The sequence below is a fragment of the Geotrypetes seraphini genome, chromosome 5 (genome assembly GCF_902459505.1).
Source record: "Geotrypetes seraphini chromosome 5, aGeoSer1.1, whole genome shotgun sequence".
Classification (NCBI taxonomy): Eukaryota; Metazoa; Chordata; class Amphibia; order Gymnophiona; family Dermophiidae; genus Geotrypetes; species Geotrypetes seraphini.
Genome location: NC_047088.1, coordinates 197,758,568 through 197,783,159, shown reverse-complemented (window position 1 = coordinate 197,783,159; position 24,592 = coordinate 197,758,568). Strand labels below are relative to the sequence as shown.

The 24,592-nt window shown below is 43.0% G+C and overlaps 1 protein-coding gene across 4 annotated transcripts in view; it reads right to left on the bottom strand.

Moving 5' to 3' along the window:
* The window catches only part of GPR155 (G protein-coupled receptor 155), a 112,088-nt gene that overhangs the window by 58,408 nt on the left and 29,088 nt on the right, over positions 1-24,592 (bottom strand). For all 4 annotated transcript variants that reach the window (XM_033946196.1, XM_033946199.1, XM_033946197.1 and 1 more), the window contains exons 3-7: positions 24,127-24,526; positions 12,053-12,218; positions 10,418-10,573; positions 8,816-8,899; positions 1,952-2,072 (exon numbers count right to left, since the gene is read on the bottom strand). In XM_033946196.1, coding sequence (XP_033802087.1) covers positions 1,952-2,072; positions 8,816-8,899; positions 10,418-10,573; positions 12,053-12,218; positions 24,127-24,526 — 927 coding nt within the window. The remainder of the gene's footprint in view (positions 1-1,951; positions 2,073-8,815; positions 8,900-10,417; positions 10,574-12,052; positions 12,219-24,126; positions 24,527-24,592) is intronic.

The following is a 24,592-nucleotide window of genomic DNA, read 5'->3' as shown; positions in this document are numbered from 1 at the left end:
TAATCTTCAGCACGAGCAGCCACGAACTTGCTGCTAACGTCAGCTTTGGCGCGCTCTCTCCAACGTCACTTCCTAGGTGCGGGTCCCGGAAGTGACGTCAGAGAAAGCGCCGAAGCCAACACAAGCAGCAAGTTTGTGGCTGCTAGCGCCAAAGATGAAGGGGCGAGGAAGAAGGGGGCAGAGAGAAGAAGGGATGCCAGCACCCCGAGGAAGACTGTGCCTGGGGTGGATTGGACTGCCCCTCCCTAACCCTCTTACTATGCCACTGCACACCCAGTCAGGTTTTCAGGATAGCCACAATAAATATGCATGAGGTCGATCTGCCTACAAAGAGAGGAAGTGCATGCCAATCTCTCTCATGTATATTCATTGTGGATATTCTAAAATCCTGACTGGCTTGGTATCTCTCAAGGACTGGATTGAGAACCACTGCTCTAATTCATACAAACAAGCTGATCCAGTTCTAGTTTTGCCTCTACCCCCTGCAGTCAGGGAATGGTTAATTTTGACTTTTCCCATTCATGTGCCTAAGAAGCTCAGAACTTCAGGTATGCAATGGGGGTAAATTCAGATCCGATGCGTCTTTACATAGTCAGCGAGCCACCAGAATGATGTGGCCCAGATGGACCACGATCCAGCCTGCAAAGACTCCAAAATAAGATCTGGTAAAGCCACAGGCTTAAATAAATGCAGAACCATGGGATCATCCCCAGATTCCAAACCCCCAGAGGGATCTGCAGATCCAGCACACAGTCCCTGAACTCTCATCCTGGGAAGCGCTGCATCTGTAAATAAAGGGTCATCAAGCTGGTCATCCTTATCAGCATCCCCCAGATCAGGATCAGGCAGCACAAGAACAGCGTCTGAATGAGATGAGGACATGTCCATAGAAGCTACACCACTGAGAGACGCATCTGAGGTGGAGTGGGACTGTGCAGGGAAAGAACACTGGCTTTGAAATTCATTCCACAGATATTTTATAATATTCAGAGAAAGCTTCCGGCTCCTGGTGCATAGTCACCCTTTGATGACTTAACTTTGCATTTCATAGGCTACGGAAGGTTTGCAGCCAGGCGCACAGAACTAGCAACTATGCCAAGCCCCGAAAATAAAGAAGGCCGCCTCACTGGGCTAGCCGAGCATTTGATTACCTGCTTCAGCATGAGAAAGGCTAAGCTGGACGCTGCCGCCTTTCCTGGCCATGCCACTTGGTGCAAGGACGCTCTTGAGGTCCTAAATTTGCGCAATCCTGGAGAGCCCAAGGACTCCATCCCAACAAATTTTGAGGCAAAAACTGCAGTTTTTGGAGAAGCAGGGATCTTTAGAAAAAAAAAAAAGATTGCTAAAAATCCAAGATGGCTAATGCTAAGAAATTCACACCAAAAAATGTGATTTTTTTTTTACATTAAACAAACTACAAAAATGGCAATTTTAGCATTTTTCAGGCGGGGGGGGGGCACACAGGGGGACATGCAGAAACCCTCAAAACTTCAATTTTCAATCCTCCCCCGATTCACCTCACAGGCTGAAAATGTGCTGCAGCCTGCCTCAGCTCTCATATAGTAGCTGGAATCAGAAAATCACTGCCTCATGCTGGGAATGCCTTCGCAAGTCTGATCTTCGGGCTGCCAGTCAGACCGTATGCCTGACTGCACAGATTCTAAACCACTTCATCCCTGTGTCCACTCTTCCAAGCATGCTTCATATTTCATGTTTATTACTGACATGCTTGCATAAGATTTTCAAAAAGATCAGCTGATAATCAACCCATCCACTTATACCAAGCAGTGACGGAGAACTTGTAAAAAGCAGCTTTCAGGAAATGAAGCATCCAAAATTGCTCAGAAATCAAAGCTAGAACAAAAAATAGACTGGAGCACACAGTTATTTTAAAGCAATGGCATAATGATACCAGAGTCAGAAAACAGAATAAGTAGCTGTTAGGACTTACCTGTCCACAAGTAAGTGCTGTAGAGCGCACCATACAGTATCAGGAACACCAGAGTCTGCCCGACAGCGTTCTGTTCCTTAATGATGAAGTTCCACATCATCATTCCAATGCAGACAATGCACTGAAAAGCAAGTGGGGCGTGGAATTTCATAACTCTACATTTAAACACACACACACAAAATGCAACTAGCAGCTGCAATTTAAATACTTATTAAATGAAGTTTATACAGCCTAATTATTTTCCATGCTTGCATCAGTTTTTAGCACCTCCTCTGTTCCCAGCATCCTAAATACAAACACTACCCTTGGTAACAACCAGGACATTGTTATTCTTGCAGTGCTCCCACACTCACTCCACACACTGAAGCATCAACCTTCCTGCTCCTTTTCCCCCTTCTGTAAATGTTCGATTAGAATCCTATTGCCATCAATCTTCAACCCCCCCTACTTGCCCCACCCGCTCTCCCTGTTTCAAATATTGAGCCAGCCTTTCCCATTAGAAGCTGTTTTTCTGTGTCTGGTACTACACATTCAACGGGTATGCATTGAATAGTTGCAGAAGGCACTGTATTAAGAAGCTCACTACATTTCCTAGATGATTGGGTTGCTTCCCTCGAGCTAACATAAACCTCTTCCCCTCCCCTTCTTTTTTTTTTCTCTCTCTCTTTTCGTTTCTCTCTTTCTTTCTTCTTCCCCGTCTTCTAGGGTTTGGGGCGGGGTGGGGGTGTTTTGTTTTGGTTTTAAATTTAGCTGCAGTTTGCTTGTTTGGTTGACAGCAGGAGGATCCTAAGAGATTGTGCCTTGTTCCTTTTTCTTTCCAGGCCTATCAGACACAAAGGCCTTGGGATATTGATTGGTTCCTTTCGGCTGATACTCCTTGGGGCTGTTGGGGTGGGAAAAGGGGGGTAATGGGGGGGGGGGTTCCTGTACTTTTGAAGATGATACCGATTTTCGATGTTCACAGCCTTGTCCCATTTCTTTGTTTCCTTATTGATTGTTATTTCTGGTTGTATTCTTTTTCATTAATAAAAAAGATTTACACTAAGAAGCTCATTATAAGCTGTCCATTCCTTTCCTAAAGAGTACGTTGGGCACTTGTATGCCTGCCATTAATCACAGAGGAATTCTTTGCCGATTGTAAAAATGCATTGGAGCAACCAACTGGAGAAGGGCGGATGTGGTCCCTCTCCACAAAAGTGGAAGTAAGGAAGATGTAGGGAACTACAGGCCAGTAAGTCTGACTTCTGTGGTAAGTAAATTAATGGAAACTGGAATTCAGTGGATTACAGAACCCAATGCAACATGGATTCACTAGAGGCAAGCCTCATCAGACAAATCTGATCAATTTCTTTGACTAGGTGACCAGAGAGTTGGATAGATGAAATGCACTAAAAGTGGTGTATTTAGATTTTAGCAAAGCCTTTGACAGTGCTCAAAAAAAGGCATCTAATAAATAAGCTGAGTGCCCTCAGGATGGGTCCCAAAGTGACAGACTCGATCAGGAACTGGTTGAGTGGAAGGCGAGAGAGCTCAATAGAGAAAGGTTTGGACAATTTCCTGGAAGACAAGTCCATAGTCTGTTATTGAGGAAGACATGGGGCAAGCCATTGCTTGCCCTGGATTGGTAGCATGGAATGTTGCTATTCTTTGGGTTTTGGACAGGTACTAGGGACCTGGATTGGCCACTGTGAGAATGGGCTACTGGGCTTGATGGACCAATGGTCTGATTCAGTAAGGCTGTTCTTTTTTTTTTATTTTAATTTTTTATTTTGATTATTCGTTACAATAATAACAAATATTCATGAACATCCACAAAAACTCTGTATATAATATACATTGAAACATATATGAGGTAATTAATCAACCATGATCTAGTCCACATTATAATGGTTGCCAGCTTTTTAAATAGGAAATCAAATTAGAGAGCTGCACGGGAACGGGGACGACGGGCATCCCGCGGGTTCCCCCTTCGGGTAACAGTGATCCCGTGGGGACGCCCCCTAGGGTCGCGGGGTTCCTGCGGGGCTGGATGTACTAAGTCACGCGGCTTTTCTCCCTACCTGCTCTACTTGCAGCACAGAGCCGAACGGAAGTCTTCCCGACATCAGCGCTGACGTCGGAGGGGAGGGAGAGCTTAAACAAAGCCCTCCCTCCCTCTCACGTCAGCGCTGACGTCGGGAAGACTTCCGTTCGGCTCTGTGCTGCAGGCAGGGTAGGTAAGGAGGAGTAGCCTCGCGGCTCGAGTGGCTACCAAGGGAGGGGGGCGGTCCGCCCCGCCCCGGGTGCAGCACAGGCAGCCAGGTCCCCTTACTTTTGTGGCGTTTCCCCGTCCGACAGACAACAGCCCTGGTCCGACAAACCTCCCTGCCCTTAACCGCAAATCTAAATTACCTTCTTACAGCAGCTGTAAGAAGGAAATTTAGATTCGCGGTTAAGGGAAGGGAGGTTTGTTGGACCAGGGCTGTTGTCTGTCGGTCGGTCGGGGAAGCGCCACAAAAGTAAGGGGACCTGGCCGGCTGTGCTGCACCCGGGGCAGGAGAGAAGGAGGGGGGAGAAGGACGCTGAAAGCACTGGGGAAGACAAAGGGGTGGAGAAGGACGCTGAAAGGCCATGGGGAAGACGGGGGGGGGGGGAAGGACACTGAAAGCATTTGTGGAAGACAGAAGGGGGAGAAGGACGTTGACAGGACATGGGGAAGACGGGGGGGGGCGGAGAAGGACGCTGAAAGGCCATGGGGAAGACGGGGGTGGTAGTGGTGGAGAAGGACGCTGAAAGGCCATGGGGAAGACGGGGGGGGTGGAGAAGGACGCTGAAAGGACATGGGGAAGACGGGGGGGTGGAGAAGGACGCTGAAAGGACATGGGGAAGAAGGGGGGGTGGAGAAGGACGCTGAAAGGACATGGGGAAGACAGAGGGGGGAGAAGGACACTGAAAGGACATGGGGAAGACAGAGGGGGGAGAAGGACGCTGACAGGACATGGGGAAGATGGGGGGGGAGAAGGACGCTGAAAGGAAATGGGGAAGAGAGAGTGGGGAGAAGACGCTGGCAGGACATGGGGAAGATGGGGGGGGAGAAGGACGCTGAAAGGAAATGGGGAAGAGAGAGTGGGGAGAAGACGCTGGCAGGGAAGAAGACAGAGATGCCAGACTATGGGGGGAGCGGAGGGAAGAAGATGGGTGCCAGACCAATTTGGAAGGGGGGAGAAAGGGAGAGGCACAGTAACAGAGCAAAATGGAAGACGCAGAAGGAAGAGAAACAGTGGATGGAAGGAACTGAATGAGAACATGAGGAAAGCAGAAACCAGGCAACAAAGGTAGGAAAAGAATTCTATTTCTTTTTTTTTTTTTTTTGCTTCAGGATAAAGTAGTATATTAGTTGTGTTGATAAAAATTTATAAACAAAAGAGTCTCTGGTAGAAACCTGTTTACAAAGTATGTATTCTTCCCAATTAATATTTCCAAATTAATGAAGTCTTTTTGCTTATTTGTAAACGGGTTTCTACCAGAGCCTTTAATTCAGTAGCATAATTAAATGAAATAACTATTTCTGAAGTTTATAGGGACGGGCGGGGACGGAGGGGATTCCTCACGGAGACGGGTGGGGACGGAGGGATTCCTCACAGGGACGGGCGGGGACGGAGGGATTCCTCACGGGGACGGAGGGATTCCTCGCGGGGACGGGTGGGATTCCTCACGGGGACGGGTGGGATTCCTCACGGGGACGGGTGGGATTCCTGTCCCTGCGCAACTCTCTAAATCAAATCTATAATCTACCATCATGGACATAGTTGTGGCTTACTTTATACGTCATACAACATCCTTCTAAAATGAAAATAACAATGTTAGAAATTAAACTTTCAGCAAAGGTTTTTCCTTGATAAAATCTTCTAACTGGGCTGGATCAAAAAACACATATTTGTCACGAGATAAAGCACTTACATGGAAGTTTTAAAAAGAAGGTAGCTCCAACTGCCAAAACCTTGAGCTTTAGCTGGAGGAATTGCTTCCTTTTAAATTGAGTATGTCTAGAGACATCATGAAAAATTATTACTCCACAAAACAGGTCTTGTTTTTTCAAAAAATATAATTTCAAGATAGCCTGTTTTTCTAACTCTTTATCTTGAAAGCCACAAGGAGCATTGCCCATTTATTTATTATGTCTTTAGAGGATTCGAGAAACTGTGATACATTCAAGCTATCAGGTGAAACTAATTTGTCCATATCACCTTCTTCTCCTTAGAAGCTCTTGGGATGCAATAGAGGTTGTCAGGTTCAAAAGTATCTAGAAATACTCAATTTTGGCTGAGAAAAAAACAGTAAGACTGTTCTTATGTATACTTTTGAGGAAAGGCGGGAGTGGGGAGATGTAATAGAGATGTCTAAATACCTACGTGGCATAAATGCACATGAGGTGAATCTCCTTCATTTAAAAGGAAGCTCTGGAATGAGAGTGTATAGGATGAAGCTAAGAGGTCATAGGCTCAGGTGTAATCTAAGAAAATACTTTCTTTTTTTTACAGAAAAGGCGGTAGATGTGTGGAATAGTCTCCCAGTAGAAGTGGTGGAGACAAAGACAGTGTCTTAATTCAAGAAAGCATGGGACAGGCACGTTGGATCTCTAATAGTGGATGCTGCGGATGGGCAGACTGGATGGGCCATTTGGCCTTTATTTGCCATCATGTTTCTATGTTTCTGCCAGATCACTTTGACCGACTCCTAGACCACTGCACAGCAGAAAGGAAGGAACGGCAAGCAACTGCGCAACCAGGGAGGTCTGAAGGAAGCCTAACCCAATAGAAATGTGCTCTCTAGGAGCACATTTTTCATCAGGCATGGTAAAACTTTGAAAATTTAGATACCAGTCAAAATTTATTATCCAGTATAATTACATCAAGATTTACAAAAAGTAATTATCACAGCATCCTGTAGGAACAGATATCTTTACATAAGAACATAAGAATTGCCGCTGCTGGGTCAGACCAGTGGTCCATCGTGCCCAGCAGACCGCTCCCGCGGTGGCCCCCAGGTCAAAAACCAGCGCCCTAACTGAGACCAACCCTACCTGCATACGTTCTAGTTCAGCAGGAACTTATCTAACTTTGTCTTGAATTCTTGGAGGGTGTTTTCCCCTACGACAGCCTCCGGAAGAGCGTTCCAGTTTTCCACCACTCTCTGGGTGAAAAAGAACTTCCTTACGTTTGTTCGGAATCTATCCCCTTTTAACTCGAGAGCCAAAAGGCATTGAGCATGCGCAGATGCTCAAAGCCCAGCCCAGGCAAGAGGCAGGATCTTTCCTTAACTGGCACTGGCACGCAGAAGATGGGGTAAGGAGCTTATTTGGGTGGGCGGGGGGGGTGCGGATGCCGCTTCCAGCACGGGGGTGTGATGCTGTTCTCGGGGGAGGGGGGGGCGATGTAGTAGTGCCGGTAGCTGCGTGGGGGGGAGGAGGTGGAACGAATCAAAGCGAGTTTCCCTTACTTCCTATGGGGAAACTCGCTTTGATATACGAGCAATTTGGTTTACGAGCATGCTTCTGGAACGAATTATGCTCGTAAACCAAGGTTCCACTGTACTAGCAAAAGTGGTTTTAAGACTTCAACGCTTTTCTATTTGTCAATGCCTTCCAGAAGCCTTGTTAATCTCCTTGCTCTGGATGCAAGTTTTGGCCACATAGCTTTTAGCCTTATGTGGTTCCTCTTCCCCACCTCCCCCCATTTTTCTATTCTATTTATAACCTGAAGGCTGCCCAGATGGCTTGTTTGAAGGGTGGTTAAAGAGTCCTGATTAAAGCACATACCCACTTACTTTACCCAATCCCCATCAGCGAAGTGCACATTGTTTCATACTGTATAGTTTTGGGGTGGTCAGTATTTTATGGAAAGGGGTCATTCACGCACATATATGCCCACATCCTCTCAAAAATGACTAAGTGTCCCAAAGAAGGCACAAAGTTTACCTCTTAAGGCACTGCAGCCCTCTTCCAAGATTACCCTCTATACGAGGGGCGTCCAACCTTGGCCCTCGCCAGGTTGGGTTTTCAAGGTTTCCCAAATGAATATGTAAGAAATCTATTTGCATATAATGGAAGCAATGCATGCAAACTTATCTCATGCAAATTCATTGGGGAAATACTGAAAACCTGACTGGATTGTGGCCCTTGAGGTCAATGCTGGACAACCCTGGTCTTTATGGTTAAAGTTAGGTCACTGGATATGTGACCAAAACTTCAACCAATAAAACAACAACAGTCATTTATCTAGGCTTACTTAAATTAACCTTTTCCTATCGTAATAAATTTTCCATTACGCTGGTTCCAATCGTAATTATTTTAGCAAAGTTTTGTATAATTCACCGTTATCATTTACGGCTATTGTAAACATAATGTAAATAAGTCATAAGTCTGTAAATTCAAATATTTTGTGTTTCTGGCTCTTTATTAGTCCATACAGACTGTTTATCCACTGTCTATGTCATTTTTGGAATGTCCCTTCATTCGGGAAAAGGTTAACAAAGTTATCCAGATAATGCCAAATACTGTCACTCTCCACACAGCTTTTGGCACCACCCCTACTCCTCTCCCCCCTCAATGCTTCAAATTTGGACTGCTATTTGGATTATGTGACAAGCATTATGTGACAAGCGGTCCCCAAATTTTGAAAACCAATTATTTGTGTGGTCAAATAAAGTCAATCATGTTGAATAACTAGTCTTGGAGCAGGACATTTAACTCACTATGCAAACAGTGCTCTCTATTGATTTGTGCACTTCTTGGCATACAGATAGGCAATCAAAAAAAAAAAACAAAACTTAAAAATAAATCCCCGATTCCCCCCAAATATTTAGAAAATGATCAAAGCTACTGACCTGAGCCAGGAGCAGATTGGATGTAAGCATATGAGGAAGACGTCTGTACTTTTTGCTCAGAAAAAGGACAGCAAGAGACCAGATCTATAAGAAAAATTCACCACCAAGCAAATTAACACTTCAAACCAGAAGGATTGTTTTCATCATGTTAGAATTGTTATTCTGCTTTTCCTCTTTGGAATGGGTTCCCTTCCCCCTCCAACATGGATCTTTTACCCAAATAAGCAAAGCAGGAACAAATGTGAATGCCAGAAAAGAAAATGGTCCATTAACGCAAGACTGTATCACTAGGATAAATCGAGTTAAGACTGCCTCTACCTCTAACACATTGAGTCTTCATGATCTCTAATGAATCTGCATAAGAAAGATTTCCTTATACCTGTGATCTGAGGAAGAAGGGGTTACCTTTGATAGCTAATCAAACGACATTAAATTAGTCCAATCAAAAAGGTATTATTTATTTCCATTGTTTTTATTTCTACATATTACCATATGCCTGTGGAATTAGCGTATGCATCTCTATGCCTCCAGAGCATCCACCACAGGGGATAAATTTGGTATAGCGCAGTTAACATTATAGAAGTGTTTCTTAGCTGGTTGCCGAGTATCCTCAAACCAGGTTAGTCTTCAGGAAATCCACCATGAACATACATAGATAATGCTTGCAAATCTCTCAGGAAGATTCTTTGCAAGAATCCTAAAAACCAGTATGACTAGAGATATTCCATCTTGACCAGCTTGAGAAATGCTGATACAGAAAAAAAGGATAGGAAACAGCATATGTTTTCTTTGTGTCATCGAAAACAGTTTGAAAATTGACCCTCCCCCCAGTCAATTTCACATACATCCATATATTTGGACAACATGACTTGAACTAAAATGTGTTTATCAATACAACAAAATATCTCACTATAGTGACCAGTTGAATATTTTCATATGGGTTGGAAAAGCCTCAGAAAAGGAGCTACTGTATATACCTTTTCAGGTGAAAAAGTCTTTATTGCTCCTGCGCCAATCAATGGCATAAAAACCTCATCCTTCAAAAATAAACCACAGTTTTCTTTAAAAATTCACCCCCCTTCTATTTTCTTGTTTCTTTTTATATTTTTCTTTTCTTCTTTGAAAAAAGTCTCACCTTCAAAAACGTTTCAATAGCGTTCATACGTTTTACAGATATCTTCTCATCAACCACATAGGTCGCAAGTGCCAGTAGTGTATATACATATCCAATTACCAAAAACCGTGCATTTTTAATTATCTTGATCAACACTGATCCCTTGATAATTTCTTCAGCACCACTGTTTTCTTGATCGACATCAAACATTTATCAATCTCTCACCTGAAGAGGTTATATAGTTATTTTTCTGAGGCTTTTCCTATACCTATATTCAGTTATACCACAGGTCCCTATAGTGGGATATTTTGTTGTATTGATAAATATGTTTACCTGACCACTATATACAATTTTTTTTAACTTAATTCATTCTCAAAATTAAAAGCTCCCACTATGTGATTTTTGTGTCTGCTGCTGAATGCGTTCTATGCTCCCGATATAGATCTATGCATCACAGTACTTCAGGACAGCAGGCCAGGAATACTCACCAGGGAGACCAGGCCGACGATACTAATATCAAAGCTAACATTCTGCAGGGCCGCTACCAAAGGCTTTGGGTCCATGGATGGGATGGTCAGTAGCCAGGCAGAAACATACATAATGGGCGCTGACACAAAAGTGCTGATCACCATGCCTGAAGTTACCTGCAAAATACAAAGGCACAAGAAAATCAAAAGCAGGGCAGCACAACCAGCAATGAGGCAGTGGTGGGGAACCGGAAATAAAGAAGGCATTGTATACTGCGACCAAGAATCCAAGGTGAAAGTTAACACACAGGCAAAGTCAGAATTAAAAGTTTCTAGCCCCCTAGAGAGAGAAGGTACTTCTATACAATAAGTAAACTGCTTGGGTTGTACTACAGAAAGTCAGTATATCAAATGCATTACCAATAATATCCATATGTATATTTCATTTTTCCTTACAAAAAAAAAAAAAAAGGTCATGGCATAGTACAAAACACACAAACTAAACTAAAACCAAACATACATAACAAGACACAAATACTATATATAAATACAGAAGACTCAACGAAACCCCCAGGAAGCTAACAGAAGCATGGACTCCTTTCTCACAGAACTGGATTACCGTATTTTCACCCATATACCGCGCACCCGTGTAAAACGCGCACACGGGTATAGCGCGATGAGAACACAAATTTATGTTAAAAAAATTTAATATAGCGCGCACACGCGTATATCGCGCATGCTAAAACCTCCTCCCGCCTACTCCGAACCGGCATCCTCTCCCCCGCTCGCTTACTCGAGAGAGCATTTTTTTTTTCATTCGAATCTGGCATTCCCCCTGTGAACCAGCATCCTCCCCCCCCGCTTGCGTCACCCCCCCTCCTCCGCGATCCTACATCCCCCCCAGCACCGCAAAACATCTCTTACCCGATTGGGCACCAGCACCGGTATCAGCACCAATGCACAGGATGTGCCAGTGCCCGAAGATCCTCCCTCGTTGGGTTGAGATGAGATGAGACCACAAGGCTTTGAGCATGCGCAAATGCTCAAAGCCTAGTCCAGCCCGGCGCAGGAAGAAGGAGGATCTCTCTCGCACCGCACCGCCCAGCCCAGCCCAACCCAACGAGGGAGGATCTTCGGGCACTGGCACTGGCACATCCTGTGAATTGGTGCTGGTGCCCAATCGGGTAAGAGATGTTTTGCAGTGCTGGGGGGGATGTAGGATCGCGGGGGAGGGGGGGTGACGCGAGCGGGGGGAGGATGCCGGATCGGATTGAAAAAAAAAAAGTTGTAAAACGCGCTCACACGTATAACGCGCACAGTTATGCACGGGTTGTAAAATCGTGTATAACGCGCGCGTTATATGCGTGAAAATACGGTAGTCCTCCCTTAAAGGTGCACAAGAGCCAGGGAGGTCTTTTATTAAGGGCAATGGTAGCGATGTTGCTGCAATAAATGCACCGAAGCCCTTTGGAACATTTACCATGGCAGCATCACTACCGCAGATTTGTAAAAGGAGCCCTAAGGTACGTCATAAAATTTGCTACAAATCAAATGCCCTTCCCCCCTTGCAGGGTTTAACCCCCTCCCCCCAAAAAAAAACCCAACAACAACAAAACACCACCCTAGAGATGACATGCCAAAATATTAGTCACCTACAATCTCTACTTCCATGCTGAACTGGTGAGCAAAGATTGCCACTGCTGGAGCTACTGGGAAGACACCATATAGAAATGCATAATTTGATAAGGTGGTACGGTTCACAACACTGCTGTTCTTATCCAAAAGTTCCACCATTTCTCTACAGATAAGAGGCAAAACCAATCTGAAACAAAAAATGCACAAGTTACTACATGCTCTGTATGTGGGCTTTTATATCTAATTTGGTTAAACTGAGTAATTCAGAGTTCAAATGAGAATAATTTTCATAAGAATGGTACAAAGTGTAGTATGTCCATCCTTTGACTACTGCAATGGATTACTGGCAGGAATTTCTAAAAAAAAAAAAAGGTGTTAAAAGCATGCAAGTGGTGCAAAATACAACAGCGAGAGTTTAGTAGCAGTTCACATTTCTCACATATTACACCCATACATGAATATTAATTGGTTGCCAATTTAACAGCGGGTGTGCTATAAAATCTCGATGTTGGTTTTTTAAATAACAACGGTGTTTCAGTGATAGTATCAAGTCCTAAACTGTTATCAACCTCCAAAGCTTTGAAATAAGCTAACAAGAGATTGCTAGATGATGCAGTTAAGCTGGAAACATACAGGTCCTCTCTATTCTTATTATTGGACCCAGAATGTGGAATGTCTCATCAATAAATAAGCAAGAAATTCAAACACAATAAAAAAAAAAAAAAAATTCAAGAGGCATAAAATATAATAGAGTAAGACTGATGCATAGTGATGTAGCGAGGGTAGGAGGTATCCCTGCCTCCGACACCCTCCTCTCTGCCCTCTCCTGCTCCTTCCCCATCCCCTACTCATGCCCTCCCTTCCTCCCCCCTGGCCATTGTGAGCAGCTTCTCCAGTATGCTGCTCGAGCCGGCGTTGGCTCTCTCTCCGTTACTTCCTGGCCCCATGACCCGGAAGCAATTTCAGAGGGGAGCCAGGCCTGGAGAATTTGCTCGTGCTGGTGAAGATTTAAACAGTTAATGGGGAGGTGGGGGAAGGCGCAAGTATGACATGGGGGAATGGAAAGGTGCCAATGTCCCCACCAAAATGGCACCCGGGGAGGTCTGCCTTCCTTTACTATGCCACTGGACTGGATGATAATTTCAAAATTGTATTTTTTTTTTTTTTAATATTATGGAGAAATCTTATGTCAGATTTTAAAAAAAAATTTTCTTGTATTTTTGTTTTGGACTGTATATGTAGTTTGTGTGCAAACTATAAATATTGGAAATAAATAAGTTGAATTACAAGTCAGGTAATGTGGGTCTATAGTCCAAGACAATGGAGGGCAAATGGCTTGCAGAATGTTACAAGAAGCGTTAAGTGAGACTCTGACCCCTAGTTTCCTTATTCTCAGCTACTTCTTCACTGAAAGAAACTGAATTCAACTTAGATCCTAGGAACAAATTTCAAACAGTTAAAATCTTCTGTGCTGCTTACAGGATTACCATACACTGAATATTCTTCACCCAAATTAAGAAGCACAAAGCATTTTTTGAAAATGTAATATCAAAAAAGCAAGGTTTTTTTGTCCCCCCACTGAATTTTCTTTTTTGGCACAGTAGCTTCCCCTCCTTCCAGCTCAAATCACAATCAGGGCTGGGAACTGGCACCATGAACCTTCATTTGCTAACTATGCAGAGATTTTTTTTATTTATTCCTCTCCCACCTCCACCTGGTCAATGTAGCAGTGGCTTTTGCTAAACACTAGAACCTATGGCCAGGGTTACCCCAACCATTAAGTACAACTAGGCAGTTATCTAGGGCAATGGTTTTGAGGGGGTGGGAGGCACTGCAAAGAATAACTGCAGTCAAAGGAAAACAATAAGACCTGATAACTACCTAAAGTCAAAGAAATAACTGGGCTATATTTTCAAACTGCCCATTTATTCAGATTATTCTTGGAGGCATGGTATTGGTGATCATTCCTACTGGGTGACCCAAGTGACTTCAAAAGTAATTCGGAAGGGGGCACCTAATATCCTTGCACCAGTCCTAGAGGTGACTCCATCTAGAATCCCAACTATTGTGGACTCTGCATCTGTCCACTAGATGTCATTGTTGACCATCCACAAGCAGGTGAAGATAGAGCAGTGTTTCTCAACACACTGTACGCATGCCCTTAGATCATAGGAGCCAGAAGTTCCTCTAAGCCATGTGTGTGAGCATTCAGGTCAGAAAGGGAGCTCACATGCCTAGCAATTGTGCGCACAAATTATTTTTGTGAAAATAGGCTATGCCACGCTCATTGAGTCGACACAGAACACACGAATGCACAAAGTAGAGGGCACATTGATAGAAGCCACATTCAATCAATACTGAAACCACCACATTTATCCATATGTGGACAAAATGAAGACATTTGCAATATTGGAAGTGCTAAAGCACTCACAGAGCAGGTTCCTGTGGCCAAGGTCCCAGGCCAAGACAAACAGTAATTTGCAGCAGAGACATATAGATAGCAGATCTCATACTGTAAATAATAAGACTACATACAGCACAACATGAAGTTAATATGAGAACTGGCATACAAATGACCAAATGTTGATTTTTTTTTACAATTGGTTCTGCTGCAGCACAATGGGCCATAACACAAAATTTCCTTAGGAACTCCGAGGTCGTTTGTGATTGGTCCATTGTGCCCCAGATGAACCAATGAAAATTCACAAATCTCGCTGAGACAGTCCGGCGGGAACAGCCTTCCCGAGCTGTGAACTGAGCATGCACGCAGTGAGAGCATGGTTTATGCTGCCGATTGGTCTGGAGATGGTCATGTACAGGCTTAGAGTGGGACTCGGAGATGTTGGAGGGAAAGCTGCAGAGCCGGTGGCAGGTTGCCAGTGAAATCGGCATCGCTGCATGGAGAGATGGTAGGAGATGCTGGCTGGGGAGTGATGGGGTGATAAATGCTGGCTCAAGGGGATAGAAAAGAGTGTAAGAAATGTTGGCGGGGGGCTACTGATCGCAACAGGAAGATTCCCTTGCTGCAATCAGCTCAGTGGCAACCCAATTCTCTAATTAGCCCCTGTGACATGGACGCCAGTTAGAGAATCGTGGTGGTAAGGCAGGCTTAGGCATCTGTCTGTGAGGATGCCTGTGTGCGATTCTGTAAAGCCACTCAGGTGGCTTCTGAGACTGGGTGTCCTATACAGAATCCGGCCCTTTATGTCCAGAAGTTTGAAGAGCTTTTAATTGTGGGAAAGACTCACTGCTCTTACTTTGTTTGCCTGCTGACGCACCCTTCTTTCACTGCAAGCTAATACTGGACTCCCTCCATTGGATTTAACTCGATTTATTTTATGATTTTTCAAGTCTCATTTTATAATCTGTGTTTTTAGTTACTATTTCAAGTTTAAATTTTATTTACCTTACAGCTCTGTTGCTCCGTAAAGGGAACGCCGCCGCAAAGCGGCGGCGCCGACGACTCCGCCCACTTACCACCACCGGTAGCATTTGCTTCAAATTCCCCTGCTTTGCGGCGCACGCCCCGAAGGCGCGCGCCAAAGGAGCGCACCTAAGGAGCAGGTCCTGCTCCTTTATGCGCTCCTTCATGCAGCTGCTTCATTACTTCAACAAAATCTCTCCCTTTAACACACTTTATCATTTTATCCTTATCTCTTTACTAACACTACTGCTATTTATATATATCCTCTCAACTTCCTCTACCTCTCTTAATTACCCTACACCCCAATTTCCTAACTTCACAACAATGTCTTCAATTTCTACTATTTGGGGGCGTCGACCCCCTAAGAAAAACCCTTCTCCATCTACTTCTGAACCTAATGCTAGATTTTATATTACTATCCCAATCCTCCCCTCTTCCTCTTTATTCTCCACTCCAATTCATTCTTCCTTACAACTAAACATTGGTTTACTTAACGTACGATCACTCAAAAATAAACATCATCTCATACAAGACACTATTACTCAACAAAAACTTCAGATCCTCTGTCTTACAGAAATTTGGCTATCATCTGGGGAAGAAGCTTACTTAACCCAAGCCTGCCCTCCTAACTTCAAAGCTTTCATTCACCCACGCTTAGGGAAAAGAGGAGGAGGTTTAGCTGTTATTTTTCACACTTCTATTCTTTGCCAAGCAAACACCTCAAACTCGCCCCCCACCTCCTCTGTCGAAACCCTTCAATTTTGCATTAAATCCCCTTCCTCTATTAACTATAACTTTCTTCTTGTCTATCTTCCACCTCCCGTATCAAAAACTTCACTCTCAAACCTAATTTCCATTATATCTGACTTCAACATAATGTATCCCGACTCCATAATACTCGGTGATTTTAATATCCACTTTAATTCCCCTAACCATCATAACACCTCTGAACTTTTAACGCTGATTTCTGATCTTTCATTAACCTCTCTCATTTCTTCGCCTACCCATGAAGCCGGTAATACCTTAGATATGATCTTTTGCCCTATCTCCGCTACCCATCTTTTCAAAAACTTTCAGTTCCATCCACTACCCTGGTCTGACCACTTTCTAATTAGTTGGTACTTCGAATCCCCCTCTAAACCATTAAATCTCCAAAAACAAAACATAAAAAATACTCACTTTACTCGCAATATCCAAAAAATTACTCTTACAGATATTCAGAACTCCTTCAACTTAAACCTTACAGACTTTTCTTCCCTCTCTCTCGACGAACAAACCTCTCTCTGGAATACTTCTACAACATCCCTCTTAAACTCCTTGGCACCCCAACAGGAAAAAAAGAAATCCAGTTCAAACCTAACTCCCAAAAATAAACAACAACCATGGTATAACGAGAATCTCATTCTTCTTCGCAAACAACTACGCTCTACAGAACAAAAATGGCGAAAAACACCCTCTAACAATCTCCTTATCCTATATAAAGAAAAAGCAACTCATTACAAAAACGCAATTCAACAAGCAAAAAAAGACTATTACACTAAACTTATATCAACCACCCGTAACTCTTCCACTCTCTTTAAACTTGCTCAATCCCTCTCTAAATACTCAAAAAAAAAACTACCCATAACTTCCACTCCTTCAGCTAACGAATTAATTCTTTTTTTCGATACAAAAATTAAAGATATCAGAACTCTTCTCGGACCAATCCCCCCTCCTCTCTTAACCCATACACAAAATGATTCTTCACATCTCCCATTCAGCTCGATTTCAACCTTTAAAATGCCATCTCTAACAAACTTACTCCTCATCCTGCAATCTTTAAATACTTCTAATACTCCTCTAGAGAGTATTCCTCCCTTTCTTCTTAAAAAATTTTTTTCCCACTTTGGGCCATATATCTGGGAAATGATTTTTAAATCTCTTTCTGACTGTTCTGTTCCTTCGGGTTGGAAAACTGCTCTTGTCTTTCCAAAAATTAAACAACATAATTCTGATCCCTCTCTTCCCGCAAATTATCGTCCAATTGCTAATCTTCCGTTATTATCGAAACTAACAGAAAAAATCGTTCATACTCAACTATCTGATTTCATCGAAAAAACTCACGCTTTACACCCCTGTCAAACCGGTTTTCGCTCATCACATTCAACTGAACTGTCACTGCTAGGCCTCCTATCAACTATACACTACTATCACGAACACCAAAAATCTGTCCTTCTTATATCTCTCGACCTCTCAGCAGCCTTTGATACTATTGACCATTCTCTCCTTCTAAATAGACTTAAAGACTGCGGTATCTCTGGATCTGCACTTTCATGGTTTAAATCTTACTTTACAGAACGCAGCTTCAAAGTTCAGGCAATGAACGAAACTTCAACTTCTTTAGTTCAAACCTATGGGGTTCCACAAGGTTCTATCCTATCACCTTTACTATTTAATATCTTTCTATCTCCACTTCTAACTATAGCTCAATCTATTGGATTTACTATTTTCGCCTATGCAGATGACATTCAACTCCTTCATCCAATTGACACTTCTAATACTTCTGACATTAAAAATATCAACAATAAACTGGATTCCATAAACGACTGGCTCTACACTAACAAACTTTCTCTTAATGTTAACAAATCTCGTGGACTTTTATTCTCAACTAAAAATTTTGAAACCTTACCTGAAAAAATAGCCATTAAATCAGTTCCAATCCAAATGGAAACAAAAATAAAACTTCTAGGGGTTATCATCGATAAAGATCTGTCATTTCACGATCACATCAGTTCTATAGTAAAAACTTGCTTCTATAAACTTCGTATCATCCGCTCTTTGACTTCAATCCTACCGACCGAATCTATTACAATTCTAGTCCATTCCTTAATCATTTCTCATCTTGACTACTGTAATTCCCTCTTCAACGGTCTTCCACAAAAAGAAATCCGACGTCTTCAATTGATTCAAAATACAGCAATAAAACTCATTTATAAATTAGGAAAATATGATCACGTTACCCCAATTCTGAAAGATGCCCACTGGCTTCCTGTGGCCCATCGAATTACTTACAAAATTATTCTCCTGACCTTTAAAATAAAATCCTCCCATCTGCCTTCATTTCTACATAAACTTCTCATCCCTCAATGTTCATCTCGTACCTTAAGATCCACAAATCAAAATCTTCTTCTGATCCCCTCCATCAAAAGTTTTTATTACACACGGAAAATAAATTTCTCTGTTACTGCCCCAATGCTATGGAATTCATTACCACAACTTCTTCGTGATGAACAACAATTAGATAAATTTAAAACAGGCTTAAAGACTTTCCTATTCCGTGATGCTTTTATTTCTGTTTAGTATCTAACTCTCAGTCATCTTCACTCGTTTAGCATCACAAATTTTATTCTAATGACTTTTCCCTTCCCAAATGTTGTTTTCCCATCCCCTCTTTCTCCCTTTTCTCTCTACATTGTAACTTTACCCTTCCATAAACCTCTTCCCTCACAATCAAGTTTGTCTAGTCTATGTCTTAATATACACTATTTGTACCTCTAAATGTAGAATATTTTAACTCCCCTTCCCTATTTAATTTATATTCTTATTGTAATGTACACCGGCCAGATATTTATTTGATGGTCGGTATAGTAAAACCAAATAAACTTGAAACTTGATTATGGATTGTTTGGAATATGTGCAATGTATAAATAAGGAGTTTGTATTTGTATGATGTATTTGTTTGATAAATAAGAGGTGTTTCCAGCGGCAATTGTTTGGGCTACTCCGACACAAGTTGGGCATGAGTTTGACTGGAAAAATATTTTGCCATCTGGCAACCCTGAATGGGAATCGAACTCACAGCCTCAGGGTACTGAGGCAGCTACTCCAATCACTAGGCAGCATGATTAGATGCAGAAACACCAGCTTACAGAAAAGCCAAGAAGAATCAGAAAGCAAAGAAAGGAATAGCAAAAGCTGTGTCTCAAGAACAGAGTCCAGACGTCTTCTTGAGAAGGAGATCTTAAAAAAGATGACGGAGAAACTCTGAGAGAACATAAGAACATAAAAATTGCCGCTGCTGACTGTACCGGGAGTGTGAGTTTGAAGAGGTGGAGCTTACCCAATATGGCGGTCTGAGGTATCTGCGAAGACGCCGTCGCGCTCGTGGTGAAGGTTTCCTAAAGTGCTATGGTGAAAAGGAAATCAAAAATATGGGTGCTTCCCTTTGAGGCAGCAGCACCATTAGGCCCGATGGATCTCTTTGTCGATCGCGGCTCACGAACCCCACAACTGGAGGTTTCTACGGCTGGATAGAGAGCGCAAGCTGAAGTGCGGGATCTCTCCTTCGAGGCTGCCACCTTATCTCCAGATGAGTGAAGTCCGCCTAGCTGTCCCGTTGCGATGGAGGAGTCGTTTTTCGACGTGCCAGCTCGGGATGCTCTCTTGCTGTCCTCTCTGAGCGGGAGGACCGACTCTGGAAGGGGGAAGGAGGAGCTTTCAAGATCACAGCAAGCCCAAGGAGATTCTTCAAGCACTCAGGAGGCTACAGGCATTTTGGGAGCCCAAGAAGTTTATTTGATACCTGAGGTGGTCATTGGTACTGTGGGCACACCAGGGAATCCTGGAATTGAGATTGCTCCCTTACAAAGGCCTAAGGTAATTACCATGGAATCCATATGGGAGACCATATCAAATATGCAAACTTCACTGGGGAGCCAAATTCAACAATTATCTTCATGCTGTACTACTGTTCTTTCAGAAAATTTGGAACTTAAAAAAGTATCAAGTTTGGAGAAACATTGAGACTAAAGTCAAAACTTTGGAAGTACAAGCTCTGACTTGGGTCAAGGATAGTGCTAGTTTGCACTTTAAACAAGAAATGCTGGAAAACTCTGTTAAGAGAAGTAATCTCCGGATTATTAATTTTCCGAAAGTACAACCTATAACTGCCCTAGCTATGTTTAAAAGATATTTGTCTGAAATTTTGAAGGTACCAGAAACCTCGTACCCACCTCTCTCAAAAATATATTACCTTCCAACGAGAGTTAAATCTCCAAATCCAAATCAGCAGAATTTCTGTTGATAGCTTGGATTTGACAGTTTCTAGAGAAGTCTGTTACTGAGATTCAGGTCCCCGCTATATTAATAGTACAGTTCGCAATTGATTCAGATAGGGATTGGTTGCTTAAGATGTTTTTTAAGCATAAAGATGTTCCATTTATGACAAATATAATAAGGATGTACCCTGATGTATCTCGTTCAACCCAGAGAAGAAAGCAATTTCTAATATTGAGACCTCGGGCTGTACAGTTAGGGGCAACCTTTGTCCTAAGATATCCCTGTAAATGTGTTATGACATTTGGGGGGAATAGATATGTATTCTATGATCCACAGCAGCTATCCAAGTTTATCTCTGATAGAGAGTCTTCATGAGCTTCTCTGCTCTCAAGCTAGCTCTAAAAAGAATTGTTCAAGAGCAGTCAGATCGCCTCTTTAGTTTGCCCAATACTTAATTTCTTGGTTGCTTAATTTCAGTTTTTTCTCCGGCTTCGTCTCTAAAGTTGTGGACTAATAATATGTTGTATAGGCTGATATCCTTTAAGCCATTTGGAATTTTGATTTAATTTCAGTTTACATTGTAGGTTTGCTTTTATTGACTTGTAATTATTGTCAATTGTTAAAATTATAAATAAATAATAATAATAAAAAAATTTAAAAAAAATTGCCGCTGCTGGGTCAGACCAGTGGTCCATCGTGCCCAGCAGTCCGCTCCCACAGTGGCCCTTAGGTCAAAGACCAGTGCCCTTACTGAGTCTAGCCTTACCTGCATACGTTCTGGTTCAGTAGGAACTTGTCTAACTTTGTCTTGAATCCCTGGAGGGTGTTTTCCCCTATAACAGCCTCCGGAAGAGCGTTCCAGTTTTCTACCACTCTCTGGGTAAAGAAGAATTTCCTTACGTTTGTGCAGAATCTATCCCCCTTTAACTTTAGAGAGTGCCCTCTCGTTCTCCCTACCTTGGAGAGGGTGAACAACCTGTCTTTATCTACTCCCTTCAATATCTTGAATGTTTCGATCATGTCCCCTTCTCAGTCTCTTCTTTTCAAGGGAGGAGGCCCAGTTTCTCTAATCTCTCATTGTACAGTAACTCCTCCAGCCCCTTAATCATTTTAGTCGCTCTTCTCTGGACGGACCCTTTTGAGTAGTACCGTGTCTTTCTTCACGTACGGTGACCAGTTCTGGATGCAGTATTCCAGGTGAAGGCATACCATGGCCCGGTACAGTGGCATGGTAACCTTCTCCGATCTGTTCGTGATCCCTTTCTTAATCATTCCTAGCATTCTATTCGCCTTTTTCACCGCCACCACATATTGCGCAGACAGCTTCATCGACTTGTTGACCAGTACTCCCAAGTCGCTTTCCTGGGGGGGGTCTCTTCAAGTACTGCCCCAGACATCTTGTATTCGTGTATAAGATTTTTATTACCGACATGCATCACCTTACACTTATCCACATTGAACCTTATTTGCCATGTTGCGGCCCATTCTCAAGCGTGTTTATGTCACGTTGCAGATCTTCGCAATCCTCCTGTGCCTTACTATTCTGAATAACTTCGTATCGTCTGCAAATTTAATCACCTCACTCATCGTGCCAATTTCCAGATCGTTTATAAATATGTTGAAGAGCACGGGCCCAAGCACCAAACCCTGCGGCACTCCATTAGTGACGCTTTTCCAGTACAAATATTGTCCATTTACTCCCACTCTCTGTTTCCTATCCGCCAGCCAGTTTTTAATCCACGTGAATATTTTACCCTCGATTCCATGGCTTGCAATTTTTCAAAGTAGTCATTCATGCTGAACTTTGTCGAACGCCTTCTGAAAATCCAGATATACAATGTCAACCGGGTCACCTTTGTCTATCTGCCTGTTTACTCCCTCGAAGAAGTGCAGCAAGTTCGTCAAGCAAGATCTTCCTTTGCTAAAGCCATGCTGGCTGGTCCTCAACAGAGAGCAGACGTGTCCGAGTAAGAACCAGCTTGAAGCAAGAAAATAAACTTGGGGGAGGAGAACTAAATGTCAGCCACAGGAAATAACTTCTCCTGGAAATGACCAGAATTCTCTCTGTAATTATCCTGGAAATGTCCAGTTGTCTCTTTTGTAATCCGCTCAGAACTGCAAGGTTGAGGCGGAATAGAAATCAGTAATGTAATGAAATAAAGAGGCACAGACACTGAAATCAGCTGGCTGATAAAACAGCAGGGACAATTCTCACCTGCAGTCCTTGAAACACAGGTTTTCAAAATGGCCATGGCTGCCAATGACTGAGCTACAAGACTGTGAGGAACTTAATGGCCCCGCCACCACCAATGCCAAATCTGAAGGTTCTGACCCTGAGGGACCTCACAAACTGTGCCCTGATGCTGCTCTTTACATCCCAGCAAGAGAGCAGCACTTTATAGTCGCAGCCAAAATAGAAACTTAAAAGGGTGTACTCATCACCGTAAAGGGCTAACAGACCTGAAGCAGTTTGGAGTAAAGTGCCCTTTTTCGTGAGGAGGGAGAATGGGACAGCGGCATGGAGGGAGGATGGATCTGGTTCCACCAGGTGTACACCCTAAAACAGGCACCGCTTAGCCTTAACACCCCCAACTTTACTGAACTGAGAAACTCAGAATAAAAGCAAAGAAGACCAGGAGCTTATGAGACACCACCCATCCGCCTGCTGGAGATAGAAAATACTGGCTTACCAGGAAGCTTGCCATCCTATGACAGAGCGCAGTTTTATGTTCTCTAGCCAGTGGCGTAGCAAGGTTAAATGGCGCCCAGGGAAGTGGCACCTCTCTCCCCCTCCCCAATACCTCTTTTAATTTTCCCGGCGTGAGCATCATCACTGCCCGATTTGTGTCGACTGTCTCCAATGTCACTTCCTAGGCCCGGGATCCAGTGTGGGGGGGAAGGAGAATGGGTACCAGTACCCCCACCAAGATGGCGCCCAGGGCAGACTGCCACCCCCTGCACTACACCACTGTATCTCCACCTGCTGATGGATGGTCATAACCCACTCATCTCTGGATTCATCTGCTGCTGATAAGGAAAGATCTTTGTGCTTCTGTGAGCAAGATGTACTATATCAATTCTGCTGTCAGTCATTTTTCCACTATCTTCTCAGTTTCCCTAAATCTTATCCTTTAAAATTTTTCAAATACATATTGTTATCCTCTTTTGGTTTGTAAGGAAGGTATAGAAATTGTGCTATGGGCTATGTGGCTTTCAGTACTTAAAAGAACATCACATTCAATAAATAGGGTAAAAAGAAAGCCTTAGTCTAACTCAAGGTTTATGAATTTTGTACGAAACTGGGGTAGACAAGGACGCTCCAAAACTATCCTGGGGATCCCATAACCAGTAAGTTTCTCAGATATCCACAATGAATATACACGAGATAAGTCAACATATCCTGGGACTCACTGTATGCAAATTACTTTCATAACATCCACTCTATGGCTGGTGTAAGTATACACCTAAATTATAGTTATGTATGTCACCTGATATAAAAGGAATGTAAGAATCTACTCCCCCTTAAAGAATAAGCACTTATATATAGGTGCACTCATGTGTTGGTAATGCATTTAAAAAAAAAAACCCTCCCCAAAAAGACCTGGGATTTGAATGACAAATAAAATGAACTTACAGTTTTGCTGTAATAAGTAGAATTAGTGCAACAAAGCTGGACTTCTGAAGTTTGCTGGTCTGCCCCACCATCGTGAGCCCCAGATAAAATAGAGCCGAGCCAGCGAAGGAGCTGCCGAGCCCATCCAGGAAGTTTTCCATGTATGCTGGAATCTTCTGCCCAAGGATATAATTTGCAGCAATTCCAATAAAGACCATGAACACCACAGGGTTCTGTAGGACACGCAGAAGACCCAGTCCCAATATTTTGGTCTTGTTGTAGGAGGTATTTGGATTCTCTCGCCACTTCTGAATTTCACAGAATATAAACCCTATTGGATTCAGCATCATCAGGGATACTGGGGCCACCAAATAAATATACTGCAGATATTCTGGGTGTGTTGACTGATATAAAGCTTCAACTAGAAGACAAGAAAGGCAAAATGGTAACTGGCAGTATTCATGACATACACATCAAAAACGTACAA